The 22,424-nt window shown below is 42.5% G+C and overlaps 1 protein-coding gene across 20 annotated transcripts in view; it reads left to right on the top strand.

Annotated features, from left to right (window-relative positions):
• Positions 1-21,132, top strand: part of CACNA1G (calcium voltage-gated channel subunit alpha1 G) — a 147,340-nt gene extending 126,208 nt beyond the window's left edge. For 13 of the 20 annotated variants that reach the window (XM_038157252.1, XM_038157248.1, XM_038157249.1 and 10 more), the window contains 8 exons: positions 233-311; positions 390-511; positions 788-1,132; positions 3,412-3,552; positions 6,706-6,840; positions 9,894-10,083; positions 12,559-12,728; positions 16,508-21,132. In XM_038157252.1, coding sequence (XP_038013180.1) covers positions 233-311; positions 390-511; positions 788-1,132; positions 3,412-3,552; positions 6,706-6,840; positions 9,894-10,083; positions 12,559-12,728; positions 16,508-17,362 — 2,037 coding nt within the window. In that variant the 3' untranslated portion in view covers positions 17,363-21,132. Of the gene's footprint in view, positions 1-232; positions 312-389; positions 512-787; positions 1,133-3,411; positions 3,553-6,705; positions 6,841-9,893; positions 10,084-12,558; positions 12,729-14,599; positions 15,106-16,507 lie in introns of all 20 variants that reach the window. The other 7 variants (XR_005259364.1, XM_038157251.1, XM_038157250.1 and 4 more) reach the window with 7 other exon arrangements.
• The last annotated feature ends 1,292 nt before the right edge of the window (positions 21,133-22,424 follow it).

Genomic DNA, 22,424 nt, shown 5'->3' with positions numbered 1-22,424 from the left:
ATAATTTTATTTTTGCTGTCATTAGAGAATCACATTTCCCACCTGAAGCACTGAGATACATTGAGATACACTGAGGTACATGAGTCCTCACATTGAGGTCATTTTTGCCCTGAAGCAATTTAAGTTTTGGAATAAAGAATACAGCAAGAAACAGGTCTGGAACAAAAAAAAAAATCAATGAATGTTCTTTTTTTTTGTGTGTTTTCCCCCCCATTTCTTTTTCTCTTTTCAGGTGGGCAATCTGGGCCTTCTCTTCATGTTGTTGTTTTTCATATTTGCAGCTCTTGGAGTGGAGCTGTTTGGAGACCTTGGTGAGTCTTCCCGTGCCAGTGGGAGGGGTGGTAATGGTGTTGGAGTGGGGGGTCTCACAGCTGTGCTTGGTCTTACAGAGTGTGATGACACACACCCCTGTGAGGGGCTGGGACGGCACGCCACATTCAGGAACTTTGGGATGGCCTTCCTGACCCTGTTCCGAGTATCCACAGGAGACAACTGGAATGGGATAATGAAGGTAAGTGTTAAGCTTTTGTCAGCAAGCGTATTGCTGTTCTAGATGTGAAATTTGCCAGATCTTCTCAGTTTTCTTCATGAAAGGAGAACCCATTTCAGACTGTGGTTCATGCTGCAATCTCTTCACACCCTCCATCTCTTATGGTTTAGTTGATAAGTTAGTGTTAGGTGATGATGATGACTTGATGATCAAGTCACTTGACACAAGGTGACTTGATGATCTCAAAGGTCTTTTCCAGCCTGGTTGATTCTGTGATCATTCCCCCGCTGTTTTCAGGACACACTTCGTGACTGTGACCAGGAGTCCACCTGTTACAACACCGTCATTTCCCCCATCTACTTCGTCTCCTTTGTGCTGACAGCCCAGTTTGTCCTGGTGAATGTGGTGATCGCGGTGCTCATGAAGCACTTGGAGGAGAGCAACAAGGAGGCAAAGGAGGAGGCAGAGCTTGAAGCAGAACTGGAGATGGAGATGAAGACCATCAGCCCTGGCCTACACAGCCCCTCGGACATCTTTGTGTGGACAGGCACCACCAGTGGAGAGAGACCTGAGAGCCCCTGTGGATTTACCAATCCCATGCAAATCAAGGTGGATTCTCAGCTCTCACTAGCTTATCATATGGTGAGAATCTCTGTTAGAGGGTGAGGAGGGCTTGACCTGCATTTTTGTTGGGGAAGACTTGCACGAGTTGGTAGTGAAAGGGGCGTGTACCAGATGTTCTGGGCTTGTATTCCCTGCTGTCTGCTGCTGACTCTTGTGTGGTTTGGGAGCCAATGCTGCAGGAAGATACGCCAGACAGGTCTCCAGCCCACTTTGATGCATCTGTTCAGAGGGAGAGAGTTTTGCAATTTACTCTGGAGGTCAGCTCAAGCTACAGAGTTCAGAGCTAGCTCCAAATTTACTCTAATTCAGAGTTTTGACTGGTCCTTTGTGATAGCAAAATCATGAACGTAATGTGTTTGCTTTTCTAATACAGACCATGAACCCCAACATAAAAGAGGAATAAAACTTGGCTAATCTTTGCATCATTATTAAATTTATTTTATGTAACCTCAATTTAATATCCATCCCCACAGTCAGGCTTGTAAGAAAAGATTCTCTTAACAATAGAATAATCCAGAGGAGACTCAAACCTGAGCTCACCAGAGCTGGTGGCAGAACTTCCACTAGCAGAAGCATGGGCGTAGTGTGGGAGCTGCTACGAGCTGCACCACATCTCCCTAAAGCACAGTTCTTGGATGAAGACTCAGTTTGAGGAATGAGAGGTGAGACCAAGCCCCAGACAAGTTATCTGGGAGGTCACTGAGCTGAAATTACTCAGGAAATACAGTCCAGCTTTTTTTTTAGTCTTAGCTGATTGCAAATTGGGTTAAACTCTATGCAGACCTCATTAACTTTTATTACATCATGATTTCACAACAGCATGTCTTGGCCGCAGCCTGGAGTGGACTAATGCATATTCTAATGCATGAAAAACTCATTTATGATTTTTAGTCCAAGAGTGAAAGAGAGTAAAGCCCTGCTTAATCTTTGTTTCAGTTCCTAAGCTACTGGAAATTTCTGATGCCATTAGAATCTCTGATGTCTGAGATGGAGTCCAAAGCTGCTCTTTGGCTCAGGAAAAAGGAGTTCAGGGCCCTATGGGGAAATCCAGATTTACTACGTCCTCTAGGAAGAAACAACACATCCCAACTGATGCTGTATGTGTTGAGCAGAGTACTGGCAAACTCAACCCTGTTGTCCTGCACCAGCACTGAAACTGGCAAAAAAAGAGAAATTGCAAAACTGTAAGACAAATCAGTCAGAATGATACCCTCACTCTGCAGTCTGTTAAACCTGCCCTCTCTGAAGGTGGCCTGGGAAAGGGTTTATTCCAGTAATAACCTTCAGAGTGTGTTTCTTGCTCTTTCCCTCAAACAGAAGCCTCAAAAACCTCCAGGAGATCTTATTCTGACTATTTATTTTCCCAACCAAAACCTTCAAGACAAATCTGATGCTTGTGCTTGATAGCAGAGGAATACAATTCCCAGGACACAACCCTGCAACGACAGCCTGCTCTTTTGCTTGCCTCATTCCTGGGATTTTTGCACTGTGTGCTGTTTGACTGTAGTGCTGATACTCATCTCATTGTATGTGTTGGGCATTCACTACATGGAACGTGCTCCCTGAAATCACTCCCCTGCTGCCTGCAAAATCCAGACCCTGCTCTGTGCAACCTCAGTGCTGTGGCCAGCTGGTTTGACATTGGCCAGAGCACTGGGGGCACCTCAGCCCATGTGCAGTCTGGCACATGAATTAGTGACCTGACACGTGTCCATCCTGCTCAGCTGCAGCTTCCATGGACAGGACACTCAGCTTCTCTTCAGTCAGGTTATTTTCATTTCTGTGCCATCTGGATATGGATTTAGGTGTTAAGTATTAGGTCCTGCAGCTCAAAAGCGTGGACCATGTGTGGAAGTCTTGCAGCTAGTAGTGTCCTGTTGAAGTTGACAGCACCAATGGAAAAATGCTGCTCAGCTCCCAGAAATGACTGGACATGTTTGATGAGATGGAGATTGTCCCCAAGAAGGGCCCCGGGCGGGGAGCAGCCATGGTCTTGGGGCAGCTGCCGTCGCCCCATCTCTTGTAATGTCTGGGAAAGCTGTCTCTGCTCACCGTGATATTACTGCACTGTTCTCTCTCCTTTTCTCATATCCCATTGTTCCTGTTACTGCTGTTCTCCTTGAACGTTTCCACCTTTTTTTTCCTCCTTCTATTTTTTTTTTCCTCATTTTGTTCATTGGGTTTGATATGCTGTCCTTTTTTTCTCTCTGTCTCTGTCCCTCGCCTTTTTCCTCCTCTCTTTTTGGCTTGGTCTCTCTCTCTCTCTCTATCTGCATGCTATACACCACCCTTCCTAGGAAAGGCACTTGTTTGATACCATATCACTGCTGATCCAGGAATCTCTGGAAGGAGAGCTGAAGCTGATGGACAACCTGTCAGGCTCTGTGTGCCATCATTATGCCCTCCCAGCTCCCGAATATTACAACTCTGAGAACCAGGTTAATATTCCTAATTTCCTGCGAAGTCTCCATCCAAACTCAATTTGACTGAGACCTTTAATAGCAAGTTAAAGTTCTTTATATAATGCAGTCACAGGGATTTGGAAGCATAAGTCACTTTGGCTTTTTCTGTGGGAGTAGATGATGTATATCAATGCAAGAGGAAGAGAACATGCTCGGACTTTCCGTTGTCAACACAGTAAGAAGTTTTTCATTGGGATTTACAGTTCACGGGTGTTAGAGGGGAAATGTGCAAAATTCCATCTCCATCCTTCAGTGGGGTTCTTATATTTGGATTCCTGCTCCTAAGCATGGCTCCACAGCAATGTCAGGGCATGTCTGCAGAGCCTGCAGTGTGAGGTTTTCTCAGAGCAGAGCCTGAGCTGCTGGGGTTCATCAAATGATCTCGATCTCTGTGTTCTGTGCCTACTTGTACTGCATGAAAATCCAGTTTTGAAGGGTTTTCCTAAAGAGCCTTCTTGCAAATGGGTCACTGTAAACTAGATCCTCATCTCTGATCTAGTGAATTTAGGAGGGGAGGCAGCCCTTAATGATGCACAGAAGTAACTGTGTACTCCAGTGCTTTCTCAAGCAGATAGTGCTTGTTTAAAATTAGTCCATTTACTTCCTAGAATAAATAAAACACCTACTTTTAAAAATGCATTATTCTTTAGAGCAAATATTTTCCCTAAAAGCCACAGTGCCCATAATAACAATTCAAGCACACCTATTTTTTTCTAATTGACCAAATTCCATATTTCTTGATCTATTTCTCCCACTTCCTTCCCCCCCTCCCCCTGGCTAAAAATAGCAGAAGTCTTCTTGTTAAATCAGTGTGCTTGTTTATGAGCTCACTGACACTCTAAATTACCCAACTTTTGATGGTTCATTAGAGGAAAGGAACAAGCTTAGGTAAAATGAAATCCTAGTGCAGATCTTTACATAGCAGGATTACATGTCTCCCTCTGATTGCTCCATATTGCATCCTAGGTTCTATTAAGCTATAGGAAGTGGTCGTCTGTAATAATTACCTGAGGAATAGACAGTAGCTTTGGTAGGGAAGACAGAGGGTCAGTAGGAAACTCAGTGAGAGCTGGTTGAAAATTTTTTGTCATAACATTTTTCACCAGAAAGTTCTGCTGCAGCAAAAAAATGGGTTTGTTTTGACATTTCTGTAATGAAAAAATACAGCATTCCAGTTTGCAATGGCTTTTTCTTTTAAAATTTAAGCTTCCCCCCCCCTCCACCCCCCCACCCCGTCTATAATTAAAACTGGTCTAAATCAGTTAGATATTTCCAACAAACGTTTTGATGGCTTCAAACTCAATTTTGGGTTTGGGAAGGCTGAAGTGGGGTGATGTTTTGTTTACATTTTGACTTTTCTGTTCACACCATTTGTCATGTTCTCAGGAATCTCAGGAATTTAGAGCAGTGCTGGGACTTGCTGAAAGCAACCTGATTAATGGCAGCTCCAGCAGGCAGGAGCTGCTGGAGTCCACCACACTCCTGCAAAGCTTTTTTCTGGCTCTGGTTGGTGGGTCCCTCTTAGGGATTCCTGTCCTGTGATTCCTGTCCCTCTTAGGGATTCCTGTGAAGGCTGGCAGCCTTCACAAGGATGCCTTTTAGGGAGCTTCATTTTAAATCAGGGGCTCCAAATCATCTCTCTTATCCATTGCCAGCAGATAGGTGTGCTAGAAGAGATATCAAAGCCAAGGTTAGATAAGAGGAGTCTGACCCTCTTACTTATCTCAGCTGAATTTTGAGCCTCTCCAGGCTCTCTCATCACTGGGTTTGTTCCATCCTGCACCTGCCATTTCTAAGAGTGAGAAAACCCAGTCCTTCGACAACTTCAATGCAAGAGATCTGGGCCTCTCTCTTTTCTCTTTGAAGATTTATTGCTTCTGAAAGACTTTTCAAGCACAGAGGATGGCAAAAAATGCACAGTGTGAAATGAAAAGGAAGCACCTGGGACTTGCCTAGAGCAGGCAGCCCCTGCGAGTGTGAGCTGTGTTTGGACGTTACCTGGAATGCCATTCCTGGTGTCACAAGAACTGTATCCAGGGAGGGGATCTGGGGAGAATTGAGCCTGCTGCAGGGCAGACACCCCCTCTTACAGTGTCTGGCAGCAGAGCTGCTGCTCTGGGGGAGATGCCTCTGTCCTCTTTTCCCCCTTTTTCCTCCAAAATCTGCAGTGATATTTTTACATTTCCTTTAAAAAGACCTCTGTGTCTAGGGAGTGAGCTTCATCAATGATTTGATAAGGATATTCAAAGATTTTTTGAATGTCTTCAGTGGGGATCCATTTGCGCAAGATGCATGAAAACAGGAGCGCGGCTGTGTAGAGGCAATTCCCAAGTCAGGATTTCTCAATGCTAGAGGAGACAGCTGGGGCCAGGCCTGAGGGGCATTTGGGAGCTGGAAAATGCAGTTGGCTATTTTAGTAGGCCAGTTATTGGTCTCACTGGAGGCTCTGTAGCCAGCCAAAATGAGATGAAAGCATCAGGAAGGTGTTTGCTGACCAAAATAAAGTTTTAAGTTTCTCCCTGTGCCCTTTTATCTGTGAGGAAGTGAATTATGGTCCCACCTGCCTCTTGGGGAAGGGGGGGCAAGGGGGAGGGGAGTGGTCCCTGCAGCCTCCCTGGGGTACAGGGAAAGGCACACTCCACACCCCACCTGAAAATATGGTTTGTTGTTGGGGAATCTTTGGAGACTCAACAAGTTTATCTTAGAAACCAGGATGGTTATTGGGGGGAACAACTTCAGAGAAATCAGATCTTGAAACCTCTTGTATTTGATCACAGCCAAGACGATTAATCTCTCTGTTATGAGAACAGTGTTACTTTTGCTCCTTCATGTAAACAGAACAGCAAAATACAATGCTAGCATTAGTGTATGGTTTTAAACCCCCTCCCGGATCCTTGGTAAGCACTAAAGTATGGATGTCTTACTCTTTTTTTAATATTTTCATTATATTTAATTTCTTTAATGTTCTGTCCCTGGTAACAATGTGTATGATGTAGCTTCTCCCACTGCAGGGATATTGCTTTAGTGTCTAGAAGTATTTAATTATGATACTTTTTTTTTCTTTTTTAAATTTTCTTTTCCAAAAGATTTGTGTCCTGGTTTCTTATGTTTAATCATTTCTCCCTTTAGATCCCTCTAGCTGAGATGGAGGCTCTATCTCTGACGTCAGATATTCTCTCTGAAAAGTCCTGGTCCTTAGCTCTGACGGATGACTCTTTTCCTGATGACATTAACACACACTTACTTAATGCTCTGGAAAGCAATGTACATACACTGGTCACTGTGTAGTCTGATGTTTACAGGGTTCGAAATACTGCTCCCATCTCTCTGCACCTGCCTAATGGCATTTCCAGTTCCAGCCCCTTCCCAAATAGCACCAACCTCTTCCCTGAACAGGATGTTGTCCTTAATGCCATTAGGTCCTGGATTTTGTCACTCTTGTCCACAATCTTGGTTTCTTGCAAGGAACGAGTGGTTATTTCATTTTTTTTTTTTGGTGTCTTATGTATAAACAATGTGTTTTCTACAAGTAAAATAAGTAGTAAAAAAAGAGAGTCTTTGGAAAGCATCAAGGTTGAAATTCCTTCCCATCTGGAACAAATCAGTGATGCTACGTGAAGAGACATCTCTGAGCTAATGACCCATGTCCTCTGCTGAAGGGTCAGCCCCAACACTTTGATTTGGAGTGAATTTTTGTCATTATGAACACAGGCACCACAAGGCTTTTTGCATGATTGGTGCCAGACTGTTTCTTTTACAAATATCAAATAGAGATCCCTCCGAGATGATACTTGTTTTGCAAATTCTTTCTAGCAGTCACTATGCTGAAAAAAAACTTAAAAATTGACTATGCAGTGTTTTTTTGACTGACGTAACCAGTATTTTGAACCCTGCCTTCACCATCTCCTCTTTGAAACATTAGACATTTTTAGCTGTGTAGCAGTCAAGTGCTTTTTTTCTGCTGTACAATAGACATAACTCCTTTCCCAAAATTTTAGATCATTCTTGTTTTCTTTGTTGTTGTTCATGTACCTACCTTTGGATGTTTGTGTTGTTCATAAATTTTCTGCCATATTAGTTGACTGTCATCCTAATTAGCACTAATTTGAGAAAAATCTCTTAAACCGTGACAATATTTCCCATCATGCTTCATGGCATCCTGTGCAAAAGATTTTGTAAACTCCATTTTACTTCTTATATGAGACTTTTTCTTTCAAAATTAGTATGGAGAGTTGGACAGAGAATAAACTCTCCTAGTTATGAATCAGATTAGACAACCTTGTTTGACAGCACTGCAAAGTCTCAAAGGTACAGCCAGGAAAGATGTTTTTTCTCCTCTCTCCAAAAAAAAGCAAAACTGTGTTGAACAAAGAGTTTTGTTAATTTTTATCAATACCAAAAAGTTTTTGGTTGCAACAGTTGCCCAAACCCTTGAAAAACTGCAAGCTTTCCTTTAAATCTCTTCTAAATGCATATTTTTACACTTCATTTAGATGTGGCTTTAGTTATAAAATATTTAGATTGGGGTTTTTTGTTTGGTTGGTTAGTTGGTTTGGTTTTTGGTTTTGTATTGTTTTGGGGGTTGTTTGTATGTTTGGGGTTTTGGGGTTTTTTTTTGGTTCAAGGAAAACTTGGATTTGATTTTCAGTCAAGGCAAAACAACATGTTTTTCAAAAGTACCACTGAGCCAAAAAGTCATGTGCTCCCACTGCACTGTAGCCTGACCTAGGAAGATCAATTTGCAGCCATTTTCAATGGTTTTCATGAATTTCACTCATGAGATTTCCCCCAAGATGATCCAAAAGTGGAAATAACCCATACTGGATCCAGTGAATGAACCTAAAGGTTCACTGCAGTTTGGATTTGGATGAGGTCTCAAATCCAAGTACTCATGTTCAGATTCAAATGAGTCAGAGATCTCAGGTTTCAGGCCACCTTCTCTGCCTTAAGCTCAGTACTATGACAGCAAAACAGCATGAAGTGGGTAGAAGGGGAAGGCAGGGAGGGACAGAGAGATTCCAAAATCCCAACTCTCAGCTTTACCAGCACATATTTTGCTCTCCTTCCACAAGCTGTATCAGGAGATTGCAGTCTCCTTTATCTAGTCTGTGTCCAAGCTCTATCCAAATCAGCAGTTTCCCAAGGACTGAAACAAATGCTGCATGGTAGTGCAGACCTGTTTTGTTCATTAAACTGGCAACACTGATCTCCTTTTCTTTTTTCTCTTCCCCGTCTTTTCTTTTTTTTTTTTTCTTTCTTTTTTTTTTCTTTTTGTAAATTCCTTTTAATCTCATCCTGTTTCTTGTGCAAATGAATGCCGTAGTTAAATTTTGGTTTTATGACTGAAGGATAAAATTGGGATCAAAAAAATCTCTGTTGATTACAGAAAACCTGTAATGCACTGCATGAAGGGAAAATTTTTCAGAAAATAAGATCTAAAGTTATCAAAAAATGATCAGCCAAATACTGTACTAGACTACAGTGGCACAAACTTATTATTGTGTTTTTCACTTGAGACATTTTAACAATTAAATAATTGTTTCATTGGAAATACACTGGGAAGATGACTTTGCTTCCATTTTTGCTAATACTCTTCAAGACAATAACACCCAAGAACATTTCTGGAAGATATTTTCTTATGAAATCAGACCTGAATCCACTCAATATTGCCTCTGGGGCTGCCCATTCCAAGAGTCTCTTTGGCTGTAAAAATTCCACAGTCAACATATATACAATAACTCTTGCTTGCATTAGATCCCTTCTAATTAGAGAATGGCTTTCACCCTGAAGCAGTAGGTTTAGATATCCTTTTCAATAAAATGGGTTTGGTTATTCATTATGTGAGAAGAAAATCCAATAAAATTGTGCTGTGAGTCAGAACAGAAAATATTTTTTGTAAGCTAGTTTTTGCATTTGGGTTGGGGTTCTTTTATTTGCTTTTCTTTCTTTTATTATTAAAAGAGGAAACTACTCACCTTTGCAAAAGCCTGCCTTGCTAATGAGGGCACCTAGAGAGGGTCAAAGTTCTGCCAAGCATGTGACCTTTGCTGACCTTGAGGCATGATGCCTTCTTTGCATATCTCTGAAATAGTCATGGTTTATTCCTACGTTGTGGCTTCGTGTTTCTGTGGTCCATTGTGTGAGAGTTTATTGACAACCCTGACAAAGAGGGATGGCTCCCTAATAGATCCATTCGTGCACCCTGTGCATGCCCATCATGCCATCCTGGTTGCAATGGCTGTCGCTCGCGTTTCTGGGTACTTCTTCTCTTTCCCACCCTTCCATGCCTGCCTTCCTCACATTTTTCTTCCCCTCAGGCTGATCTCCGCTCCAAGGACGACACGCTGACCCTGTCCCCCAGCAAGGACCTGCTGAGTGTGAGGAAGCCCTCAGTGGGACGCACCCACTCCTTGCCAAATGACAGCTATATGTTCCAGCCACCCTACTCCAGCCCCTGCCCTCCCTCCCTGGGTGACAGGAAACCGGCACATCACAAGTCCCAGTCAGGTACACCTCCCTCAGCTGGGACAAGAATATTTTCCAATAGAGCAAGAGTTGTGGTTTCCCAAGCTCTTCAGCAGGAATGAGAAAATTGTCACTGGTTTCCAGTTGTGTGTTTAGACCTGTGGAATGGCTGTGAAAAGACCCTCCACAATTTGCAAAGACCCTCCACAATTTACAAAGCCCTGTTTAAGATAACTCCTTTCCTCATAATTTTTTGAAAATGTGACAGTGGCCTGGCTCAACACTGATTGTCTCCTGCCTGGTTCCCTAAGGTTACAGTCCGTACAGCCTGGGCTCCATCTGTCCCACCGGGCCCCAGAGGAGAAATCCCAGTAGAGAAATACTTCCTCCTGTCTGTTTTTTGCAGCAGTACCTGTTCAGAAGCTCTGTCTGGGAACATCTATGAAAGATGGGAAGAAGGTGTCTCTAAATGCTTGTGAAATGAACATAAATGTGCTGAATTGAGAGACATGTTGATGTGAGATGAATGGGAAAATGAAGGAGTGTGGAATTGCTCTTCCCAGTGTGCATGGTTGGGATATACCTCTTGGAGCTAAATTCAGAGATATTCTTATGTACAGAGAGGACTTTCCCTGCCTGCACCTCTGTCCCTGTGCATGCAGTTGCCTCCCAGGGCTTGTCCCTGTGCCCCCAGTTCTTCTGCCTGCCAGGGGTTACCTGGGGCTGGGAAGTGAATGGAGCCACCTTTAATTTGTCTGTACATGCCATCGTTTTAGAAATTTGTCACCAATAAGACAGGGAAATTTTTACAAGCATTGCCATTTGAAAGCCTCTAAGCAAAACATAGTTTCAGCAATGTTCAGAATGGTAGGAGATTTGAACAGATTAGAAATAAGATGTTGAAATTTGCATAGTAATAAGAATTTGGATGAATAGCTACTGTTGAACAGAAGCAAAAAAAAATATGTGGGCACAAGGAAGGAAGATGAATCTGTTGTTGTGAGAAATCTCTGCCACAGTATACAATTTTCAAGGTCAAGAGTGGTGTTTTGAAGAACCTGTTTGCACATAATGCTAATGGTGCAGCTAAAATCCCATTGAAAGCAATAGCAAATCTCCCATTAACCTTCAGTTGAGCAAGAATTTATGGGTCTCTGTAACAGTAAAGAAATTCCTGACCACATGAAAGAATCATGTTTGCTGCAGAGGGAATTTCCAGTGCTTCATTGTTGACCTTTAATTGGGATGTATTTGCACTGTCTTGAACAAAAACTACATCAGCAAGGGACTGGGTAATTTATGAGTCCCTTCTTTTTCAAAATTTCACTTCCCATTTTCAGTTTGGAGAGCCTGAATAGCCCTATCTGACAGCCCTGGCTTTCTTGGGACAAGCATTGCATCCTTGTAAATCCACAGGAACAACTGTTCCACTGAGGTATAGCAGAAATAATTTGGAGAGATAAAGTTGATGTCTTATAACCACAACAAGCAATTAAACCTTTTGTGTTTTTCTCCTGCTGGTGAAATTCCAATCGTCTTAAGCAGGCCAGAGTGCAGGGAGGTGTGTAAGGTCCCCAAATTCTGATGTATCACTGTCCTCTTCCACCTACAATGTCACTGCTTTTCAGGGTGGGGGAAGTCACCACCACCTGTTTACAGTTTGTAGTATTATAGAGTGCAGTGAAGACAGTAAGAGGTGCCAGGCGCCTCTAATAAATCACAACCAAGCCATAATATTTCAAGCTGAGAAAGTTTTGTTGTCAGAAACACTGGCACTTGCAGGAGGCATTTGTTTGAATACTCCTTGGTAATGGGGCTGTTGCTCTGGGAAAGATTCCAGGACAAATGAGATTCCCTGGGATGCAGTCCAGATTAAATTAATTGTTTTGAAAAACATTGAACCTGTGTGTGAGGGGAGCACACAGAGTTTCAAAACTTTTAGAAGTAGTAGCCAGCAACCATGAAAGGTCAGGAAGAGGCTGGAGTGTATGTGTTTCCTTCTTCTGAGAGGCTTTGTAAAACCAGCCTTGAGAGCTGCCAGGTGCTGTTCCCTTTCACTTCATTTCCAGTGTGTGCATGCTGGTTGGGGGAGCCCAGCAGTTGGTCTCCATGCAAGTTCAGGCATAGGGGCACCTTCTAGAGCCTTTCGAAGTCAGATGTTTGCAGTGCTCAGAAGTGAGGCTGCCTGCGTAGTTATTGGCCCAAAAGCAGAGATGCAGGAATTGCCAGTTCAGATAAACTTGTAGTTCCTTGTCTTTTGTTCTCAACAGGAGCTAGTCCCAGTTGTATCAGGGGGAAATGCCAAGGAAAATGAAATAATAGACAATGCTGGAGTAATTTACTAGTAGATGGGAGTTTTTTCCCCAGTTCTGGGGAGCCAGTTGCTGAACTCAGTAGTTTTGCTGTGCCTGTCTGATCTAAGGTGCAGCAGAGCAGTTTTCCCTGGGAGGTCACTGAGGTTGGGACACAACCCTTGGATGAACACGTCCCATTTCTGCCTCTTCTCCCCATTGCAAGGTTCAAAGGCATCGGTGCAGTCACAGCCGGCAGACACCAACTCCCTCCTGCAAATCCCAAAGGACCATTTCCACCATGTAAGAGCTCATGACCACTTGGTGGGGGAGAGCAAGCCCCAGGTCTCCCAGCAGGCACACTCCCCTTCTGCTGAAAGGCTGCTCCGCAGACAGGTAAGCAGAGTTATGATCATAAACCTGCTGGGCCTTTCTATTGATGCATTTCCTGGTTAACCATGCTTTAAGTTCAAGGAGGGATTCACAGAGAAATCTCCAGAGAACTGTAATTCTCCTACAGAAATAACAAAATGATTGGTGGTTTTTGATCCGAAAGCCATCCAGGAGTCTCTAAAGAACATGCATGATGAGTATCATGTCCTTTGGCAACATGCCTAAATGTTCTCCACATTGTTAGCACTTTATTTTTTAATCCTCTTCATAAATGCAGCCAAATGCTCCCCAGGGGCTCGTTGGGGTTGAGGAACTCATTCTTAACTGCTGTGATTTTTTTGGTGCTTGAAAGGACACAAGGATTGCAGGCTCCATCCCGGGCCACCCCTCCTCTAACTCCTCTGGTTTTCCAAAAGAGAAGTGTTTCATGGAAATTGGTTATCTCACATGCAAAACCATCATGAAACTCATACTGATTTTACAGTGAGAATTGAAAATTAAAATATTTTTTCATCAACTGTGAGCTTTTAAAAAGTTTGACTTTATGCACAGCAGAACATGTTTTATTTTGCAGCCAGTTTTATCTCTGGTTTTTGCCTGGCATTGATTTAAATCCTGATTCAATCAGAGATCTAAGGGATCTAATCAAAGATTCCAGTCTGGTTGATTGGAAGCATAAGTTTAGACTTATCTTTTTTTAGTAAAATACTTAAACTTGTGCTTCACTCTCACATTTTAAAGCATATTTCAATGATTGTGCAGCTGGACCAGGACCAGAAGCACATCTGATTCAAAAACTCTGCTTTATTCAGTATTTCCATGCCAGATTTTACATACACAAAGGGGATCAGTTCTATTTTTTCAAAAGCAATTTCTTTCCCATATAAAAATATTCCCATTTCTTTCATCTTTTAATCAACATTGACAAATTAGTTGATTCATTAAGCTCTAAAAATGGATGTGAAGTACCAAGGTTAACAATTACATTAGTCTGTAATACTAAATTGACATAAGAAATTCCTTGCATGTATTCATTTGCATGGGGTTGGCCAGCTACCCCAATCACCACTAATGAAGAAACTAATTGATGTCATGATTCCAGTTCATAACCACTCTCTCTTGCTTTCTAATGAACAACAGACCCATCCTTTTGAAGCCATCTAGCCAGAGTGAATTACCATGTTAGCCATCTTCTCCAGTCTAATTTTGTTCACATCTTTGATGGCTTCTTTTTGTAGAGCTTTTCATATGTTTAAGTCAATTTATTGCCCTCCTTTCCTCCCTCTCCCTGCACATGCAGTGACACGAACATGCTCATGGAGTGGTAGGTTAGAGAGCAGAGAGTTTTGTGGCAGTGAGCAGATACAGTCCAGGGCAAACTTATGAGAGGTTGCCTTGGGCAGGCTCCTGAGTAGCAAGGAGCTCCCAGGCTGGCTAATGGGAGCAGTGAGGTTGTTCTGGTGATATTGCTGTTACTGTTAATTGCAATCTAGATGGCCAGACACTGGGAAACTTGGTCCTTTAAAAGGCAAAATTCCCTTCACAGCCACAGCACTTCTGCTTGCTCAAGTGCTCTCTAGTTGGCTCCTTTTTATTGCTACCACTAGAATCTCACTAGCACACCAAATAGCCCAAACTGGCAAAGAAGTTTGGTTTTCAGTACCCATTTATTCTTACCTTTACATATACTGCATGCAATTCTGATTTGGCTTTTTTTTTTCCTTTTCCTTTTCCTTTTCCTTTTCCTTTTCCTTTTCCTTTTCCTTTTCCTTTTCCTTTTCCTTTTCCTTTTCCTTTTCCTTTTCCTTTTCCTTTTCCTTTTCCTTTTCCTTTTCCTTCCCCTCATGCCCTCTCCTCTCCTGAATCCATAATAGATAAACCTTGTTCATCACATACCTGGTCCCTGCACTTTCCCTGAGCATTAAAACCTGTGTGTTTAACCTCCCTTTCCCTCCAGAGTGCTGGAGAGCAAGCACAGCCCCCACAGTAACGTCCAGTTTAGACTCCGGAATGTTTGACAATTAGCGATGCACTTGCAGAGGAAGATGAGTGGATCGGATGCTTTGGGAAAACATTCGCGCTGAGGATTGTGCTCCTCGGCAGTGCATGGCACAAAGGCTTTTCTCCAGAGGAATTCTACCTGAAATTAAACCTATATTGATTTTGTAGTCCCAGGACTCTGTATCAAAGGTGTAGCCCACACCAAGCTGTGGCTGCTACAGGTGTACACCCCTCTGAGATGGCAGAGGGTCCTTTTATTTTTCAAACCACTAAAACCAGTAAAACATTTGTACTGTTACTACTAACAACAACCACAGATGCCTGTATCATAGAGAAAGAAAACTGATGGTGACTAATACTGTCGTGGTGCACAACACAGGTTGGTGTGCAAGCAAAAGTAATGACAACAATTACTTTTTGCTTCTGTATTCAACTTCCGTGTGGTCTGTGTCTCTTTTCAGGATATGAACATGATTTTTTCTCCCAAATACTCATTAAAATTACTGGTGCTGAGGAGACCAGAATAACTTCACTCCTGACTGATTAGTTGCCAGCATTATGCTGTGAAATTTTAACCAGAAAGGATTCACCAGCACTGGATGACATTGCTTGCCATATTAAATATTCTCTGAGCTGTCCCCATTGACAAAGGGAACGCAATGTGCAGATGCTGCAATAGACCATGGTGTCTCTGTGCACATATGGACGCACTGCAGCCGATGAGGGCTTTGCTGGATAGAGATCATTTGGCTCAAATGATCCTTGTGGGACAGTATTTATATAAATTGTATGATCATTTTGGAGTGATATGTCACAAAAGTATTCTTTAGCATGAGGAATTTCATAATTTCATCTCCTTACAGTTTTTTTACACCTAGGACCAGGTGTACGTATTTCTTTCAAATTTCCCTGTGAAGATTTTTATCTTTAAGATCATTTAAAAGTCTTCTCAAATGGTTACTCTGCCTTTAAGGGCCAGTTAATGTGGCTGATTTATAAAGTCTTTTGACAAGGCCTTTTGACAAGTGAAAAGGCAAAGCCTTCAAAACATGCCCAAGGTTCCCTCTGCCAGCAGGCACTGATGCTGCGTAAGGCTCCAGACAGCCAAGGCAAAATGTGCCTTAGGAAGCCTGAACTTAAGCATCAGAATGAATTCAAATTAATATGGATGATTATTTGTCCAGCTTTGGACTCCAATGTTTCCAGCTCCTGCCATAAGATGGTGCACAGTTGTGGCTCCAGCCTAGGGACCAAAGCCAGGGACAGGCTGTTGCCTTGATGCTGGCACATAGCAGAGTTGCTCTGGTGTTGCTGGCTCTGGGGATCCTATTCCAGGCCCTCAGCATCACCTGAACTAGAGAAGGGAATACACAGGCTCACTTGCTCATCTTTCTCTCCTGATCACACCTGTGCTGCTGAAATTATCGAGGGCTTTGCTGTAGACCTTTATCCTTTGCATAACAAGAACATGAGTAAGTTTGGATGGGGGCATTCTGGTTTTGCAGCCCTCCATCCTTAGAGGAGAAAGCTAAAGGTCAACCATTTAGGAAGAGTGAAGGGCTGTCACACAGGGACAAACCCACAGATCCCTGACAATGGGAATTGGTAGAACCCACAACACAGGTTGTTATAGGAGTCAATGGGCCTGTGCTGAGGGATGTCAGCAGAGCTGAGCTGAGTGCCCTGTAAATGCTGTGCCTTGCCTGTACTAAACTTTGTTTGGTCTGTCTCTCTCACCTGGCAACTCCTCTCCTCCCCAACCCCTCTGCACTCTCATACAGATGGCTATAAGGAACGACTCTCTGGATAGCAAGGAGAATCTCCACACCGAGGTGAGTGAACTCTCTGACCCAAATGTTCCCACTGTGCCCAAGGAGGAGTCCCCAGTGGCTCTGATGCCCTCAGAAGTGAATGAGTTGGCTGCCTGGAGTCGGGCGAGCGTCCATACACAGCAGCATTCCCACAATCAGTATAATATTTCAAAGCAGGCACCAGCATCCTGTACTTGTGCAGACTCATATCAGGAGACCCCTGAAGATTCAATGGACCAAGAAATATCTGAAATAAACAGCTCCTCAGAGCCTTTCACTTCAGAGACCTGCACAGCCTTGAGTGCCTGTTTGGAGGGTCAGCCTCTCTCACCTAGGAGGAATGTGGGCAATACCGGCAACGTGATACTGAAGGACCTGAAGAAATACCACAGTGTAGACACCCAGGGTCTGCTAAAAAAACCACCCTATTGGTTAGATGATCAAAGGAGACATTCAATAGAGATTTGTTCCATAGAAAACAGCCCTCAGCACCATTCCACGTCCAGCTCCTCTGGCTTTATAAGTCAGGTGGTCAGTGAAATGGAATGCTTGCAAAGTACACGGCAGAAGAAGAAACTGAGCCCTCCCTGTATATCTATAGATCCACCTGATGGGCAGAGTTTGGTACCTAGGGGACCCCACAGCATCTCACCTGCCAGTTCAGACATTTGCTTGAGGAGGCGTGCTCCATCCTGTGAGTCCAAGGATTCAGTGGATATAGGAGATTCACTGCTTCCAGACAATATGCCAACATCTCCTACCCCAAAGAAAGACTTGTTGACACTTCCTAGCTTTTCCTTTGATCAAACAGAAATGGACCCCTGAGTTACTTTTCTGTTGGTGCCAAATGTCTTCTTCCTTTCATGTAATAGAAAAAAAAATTGAAAAAACTCCGTACTCCAAAATGGCACTGGGTAAAAAATTTCCAAAGAAAGATTAAAGAACCAGCTGGTTAGAAGAGTGGTTAACCTATATCACGCTTACTTAAGCATATGTTCTGCTTAGGTAAAAGCAATACAATGTGCAGAATCTATATGTATATTATATTTTATTAAATTAATTGAATCTAGTATCACGGGATGTAGTACATTTTGTGGCTAAAGGCTCATTTAATTTTCTTTTATTTTATGTATCTCGGAATATTTCTGAGATAAAGTTCGTTTTTACAAATATTTTAACCTAAAAAGTATATATTTAATTCCTTCTTTTTTGTTGTTGTTTTGTTCTGGTTTGGTTTTTTTTTGTTTGGGTTTCATTTTGTTTTGCAAAGCACAAAATGTAGCCAATTAGTGCATTACAGAGGAAATGTATCCCACAGTCAGCAGTAAATAAGGATTATTTAATGTAATCTAATTTTCCCCTTGAACTTCGATGATATTCTGGGAAAACAATTGTTTGCATAGTACAGAAACACAGTTGCAAATTTTTAACAAAATATTCCAATCTTGCATAAAATTGACATTCAGAGTATGAAAGCAAGTGCTCAGGCCCAGGAAGGTCCAACACGTTGATGTCTGAAGATGATCAAGGCAGAGCTGTTTAACAGTACCAGATATTGAATTATGAAAGGATCATAGTAGATGTTATAGATCATCCACTGGCAACTCACAAAATCATGTCAATGGTTAATTTTCATGCATTCCTAGTAAACTGGCAACAGAAGCCTGTGGTCACTTCCGAGATGTTTTTGCAGGGTCTCCAGGATGGACTTTTTATTTTGCTGAGTTTTACACCTCCCTCATCCCTCTGTTTTCAGTGGAGGTCCTCCTCTCTGCACTCTGTGGAAAGGAGAGTGAGATCAAGTTTAAGATTTGCAGTGGGTGAAATCAGGGCAGACATGGCACAACAATGGGCTTAAGCACATGCCTAAAGTTAAGCTCTTGTCTAGAATGCCTGGAGGTTGATCATAATAAAGTAATTCTTGAAAATTAAAATTATATGCTCATGTTCTACTGAATCAAGGCATTTCTGCAACTTATTTTACAGAAAGTCTGCAAGTACTGAAATGACTACTGATTTTCAGTAAAATAGCCAGGTATTTTGCTATCACTGCTAGAGTTACTTTACATGACCCCAACTGCAATTTTATTTCCAATCTATCAATAGCCTTAGGCAGCAACATGATGATACAAAGTGGATAAACCCAGAATTCATGTTCTTACTTTATAATATCAATCATCTCAAAAATTACCTGTTTACTCCTGTGCTAACGTCCTCTGTCAAAAGCAGTCTGTAAAACTGGACAGCACAGCCTGAAAACCACTCAAGGTTGGTCCCATTCAACACCTCATGACTGATGGAAGCCAGACATTAACTCCACTCCACTTCCATGAAATCACATTAAGATGTAAACTAGATTAGATTGCAGGCATGCTTTGAAGTGTGCCAATAGTCACAGGCTTGAAACCAAGTCCACAGATCATGCCAGCAGAGGCAGAAGGAGAATTTGTGCTAATTCTGTCAGTCAGGAGTTTGTAACTTTTTGAGAACTACCAATCTTTGCAAATCACGACAACATGCTGATGTACAGCCTTTTATCCATTCAGAAATTAGGATGTTTCCACCACGTGTATCTGCATTAGCTTTGAGTGTACACACAAGGAGAAGATGCTGTTCATACCCCACAGCCTGTGTGAGGTCCTAAGCCCCTTTATTTTCACTTGAGGATGTTTAGTCCATAAACAATCCCTACTGATTTACATGTCCAGGAGAAATGTAAGGGCTTTCAGCAGGAAGTCAGGCAATCAGTGTATTTGAAGTAGGAGAATTAACATTCTGTACTATTTAGTGCAGTTAGATTAATTCTTGGCTGGGACATTTTTCCCCTCTTCACCACAGGCCCATACAGAGCCTGCTCTCTTTGATATGCCAGCCCAAATCCAGAGTTAAGCCTGTCTAAAGCAATGATTTCAAACAAACCTTTCATCAGTTCTTCCCCAAGATCATATTTAAGGAAATAATAAAATTACAGTGCATTAAGCCTGAGAAATATTCTTAATCCCTTTTTGGTTTTACACCCATAATGAGCCCTAGCTTTTCCTTTCACATGTGCTAAATAATTTGGGAAACTAGCTAGGCTACTAAAATTGCCATCCCTGATTCCTCAATGATTAAGATTGTGTTCACATAGCTGGAACAATACTACTTTTCAGATCCTTCCTTACAAAAAAACCCACTGAACATTTTAACTGGAAATCATGGCACAAAACAGTGATGTGACGTCAATCCAAATGTTCAAAAGTAACAGAAAACCTAAAGGCTATTCTATTTTAATGCTTGGGGTTCTGCCTACTGACAAGGTTTGTGGAAGTAACAAAAAAGTTTACATCATACATGAATATTCTGTAAAGACTAGCCAATAAAAGATCCTCTATGATGATGCTTTCAGGAAAAGAAATACATGTAAAATAGATTGTTTTTTAAACCAGATAAGTTTTTTCTAGATGCCCTTTTGAAAGACAAATACAAACGTAAAGCAGCGCATGCAATAATACTCATATCATTTTAAATACCTTTGGGGGGATTTTATAGAATTTGACTTTTTTAAAGAAAATGTACAAAATCCACAGGAATTCTGTAGAATGGTTATGTTGATAGATTTTTTAATATTTTTGTAGAAATCTATAGAGAAATTGTTAAAAGTCTGTGCAGCATCTTGGCAAGAGAAGCAGCTCTTATCTTCGAGTTTCTTTTCATAAACCTGGAGCCAGGCCTGCTCTGTTACAAGTAGAGCGTAGTTTCACAGCCTGCATCCAGGTTGTGTTTGGGAGTCAGCAGCTAAGCTGAAGTTCCATGATATTGCAGTGCTATTACTGTCCAAGAACTGTAGCCACATAAAACACTCCCACCCCCCCCCAACCCCCCCCAAAGCTCAGCCCCTGTCCATGGTGAAGTAGTTGCATGGCTCTCCGGCTCATTCAAGCACACCAGCACTTTACTACTGTGGATTTACTGTATGCAGATGGTGGAGGATATTTTGTTATTGCCAATCTGACACCATGGGGGAAAAAAAGAGGCTGCAGACATGTCTGGAAAAACATAAAATTCTGTTCTTGCAGCCCCTTGCACATAGAAGTGATTTTTCAAAACTTGGTTAGAGGTTTGTACTGTAGATATTTTGGAGGAGGGCAAAGAACACTGTTTTTGACTTCTGTGGATTGCACTCAGCACTAGGTGTGTTCAAGGAGAAAAGAAAAAACAAGGAAAAAACCCCCCAAAAACCACTGTAAATTAGGCTATGCTCAGTCTCCCCTTTTCTGCCCCTTTGGCTATAATAACCCATGTACACTATTACACAAGATGAGTAGAGTAGGTGCAGTACCATATCAATGTCCATAACAACCTAGCACATATGACAGAACTTTGTATTTAATAGTTAATATATTGTTATACTGTATCAGGTATATAGGCTAAAACAAGGTCTTTTGGTTGGGGAAAGAAAAAGTGGTATTCATGGGGAAAATTTTATTTGGATTTGAAAACTGGAAAAAGGATTGGATTTTTTTTTCTTAAGAAAAAAGAAGAAAAAAACAAGTGTAAATCTTTACAACTGACAAAAACAAATGTGTCCTATTAAAAGCTTTTGAAAAGAAAAACGGCGGTGCATTTCCCTTTTTTTGTTGTTGTTGCTGATGATAATCTGTATCACTCCAGGCAGTCATGTCTTTGGTCATGTTTTAATTGTGAACAGTCGGAGAAGGTATCAGATAGCAGCGATGGCCAGGAGGCTGGAAGGAATATTGGGAAATTATGGCCCTTTGTGGAGCAGTTTAATGTGTCTGCAAGCAAATCTGGCTCTGGACACTGCCCAGGGTGTGCAGAGTGACCAGCAAGATGATCGTCTGTGCTCTTGTGGATCCCTCTGCCCTGGCAGGAACAGCCCTGTGCAAGGCTCGAGGATGTCAGGACTGCAGCGGAGAGAGCTGCAGTCAATGGGGAGAAAGGACTGAGGAAAATTGACAGATCTGGCTTGTCTGTGAAGAGGAAGATGCTGGACTTTTCCACTCATTCACTCACATCTTTGGGATTTCCAGCCTGAAATCCAGCAGCGTCTCCTGCTGTCATTTACCTCCTTGCAAAGAAGGAGTTGGTGGGCATGACACTGCCTGGGGGCTAAGGAGCAGCAGGGGCTCAGAGTTCAGGTACTGCTTAGGTACCACCAGAAACATTTCATAGAATGGTTTAAGTTGGGAGGGACCTTAAAGCTCATCCAGTCCCACCCCCTGCCATGGGCAATGACATCTTCCACTATCCTAGGCTGCTCCAAGCCCTGTCCAACCTGGCCTTGGACACTTCCAGGGATGGGGCAGCCGCAGCTTCTCTGGGTAACCTGTGCCAGGTCCTCCCCACCCTCACCGGGAAGAATTTCTCCCTACTGTCTAACCTAAACCTGCCTTCTTTTTGTTTGAAGCCATTCCCCCTTTTGTCCTGTCGTTACAGGACCTTGTTAAAAGGCTCTTTAGGGGTTTTTAGTGAATGACCTGTGTGGCTCCTAACATGAAATCTCCTCTCCCCTGGGGAGCAGCCACTGGAGGGAGGAACCAGATACTGGGTACTCTGCAGCCCTGCTCCTCACTGCCTGGAATGATCTGATTTCTTGGCAGCAGGAGAGACCCTAAATTGACATTCAGACCAGTTTTGCTGTCTAGAGGATGTTTTGATTAAGTAAGCTCTCAGTAGAAAACAGCAGGAAGGATACTAGTCCTTAAACAGAGGGAAAATGTGGATCCCTTCAAAATCCCATGCAAATCCACTCCAGGTGAGCTCTGTGATATATCTGTGTTGTCCAGGCTGCAGGGCCAACCACACCAGGCTGGAACCACTGAAATGCCTTCCCAGCCCTCCAGTCCTGGAGGATCCACAGGGCATTAAGGTAAGCTGGGCTGAG

Source organism: Motacilla alba, chromosome 18, assembly GCF_015832195.1.
Source record: "Motacilla alba alba isolate MOTALB_02 chromosome 18, Motacilla_alba_V1.0_pri, whole genome shotgun sequence".
Lineage (NCBI taxonomy): Eukaryota > Metazoa > Chordata > Aves > Passeriformes > Motacillidae > Motacilla > Motacilla alba.
Note: the sequence above shows the minus strand (reverse complement) of the source record. Positions and strands in the feature narration are given on the sequence as shown.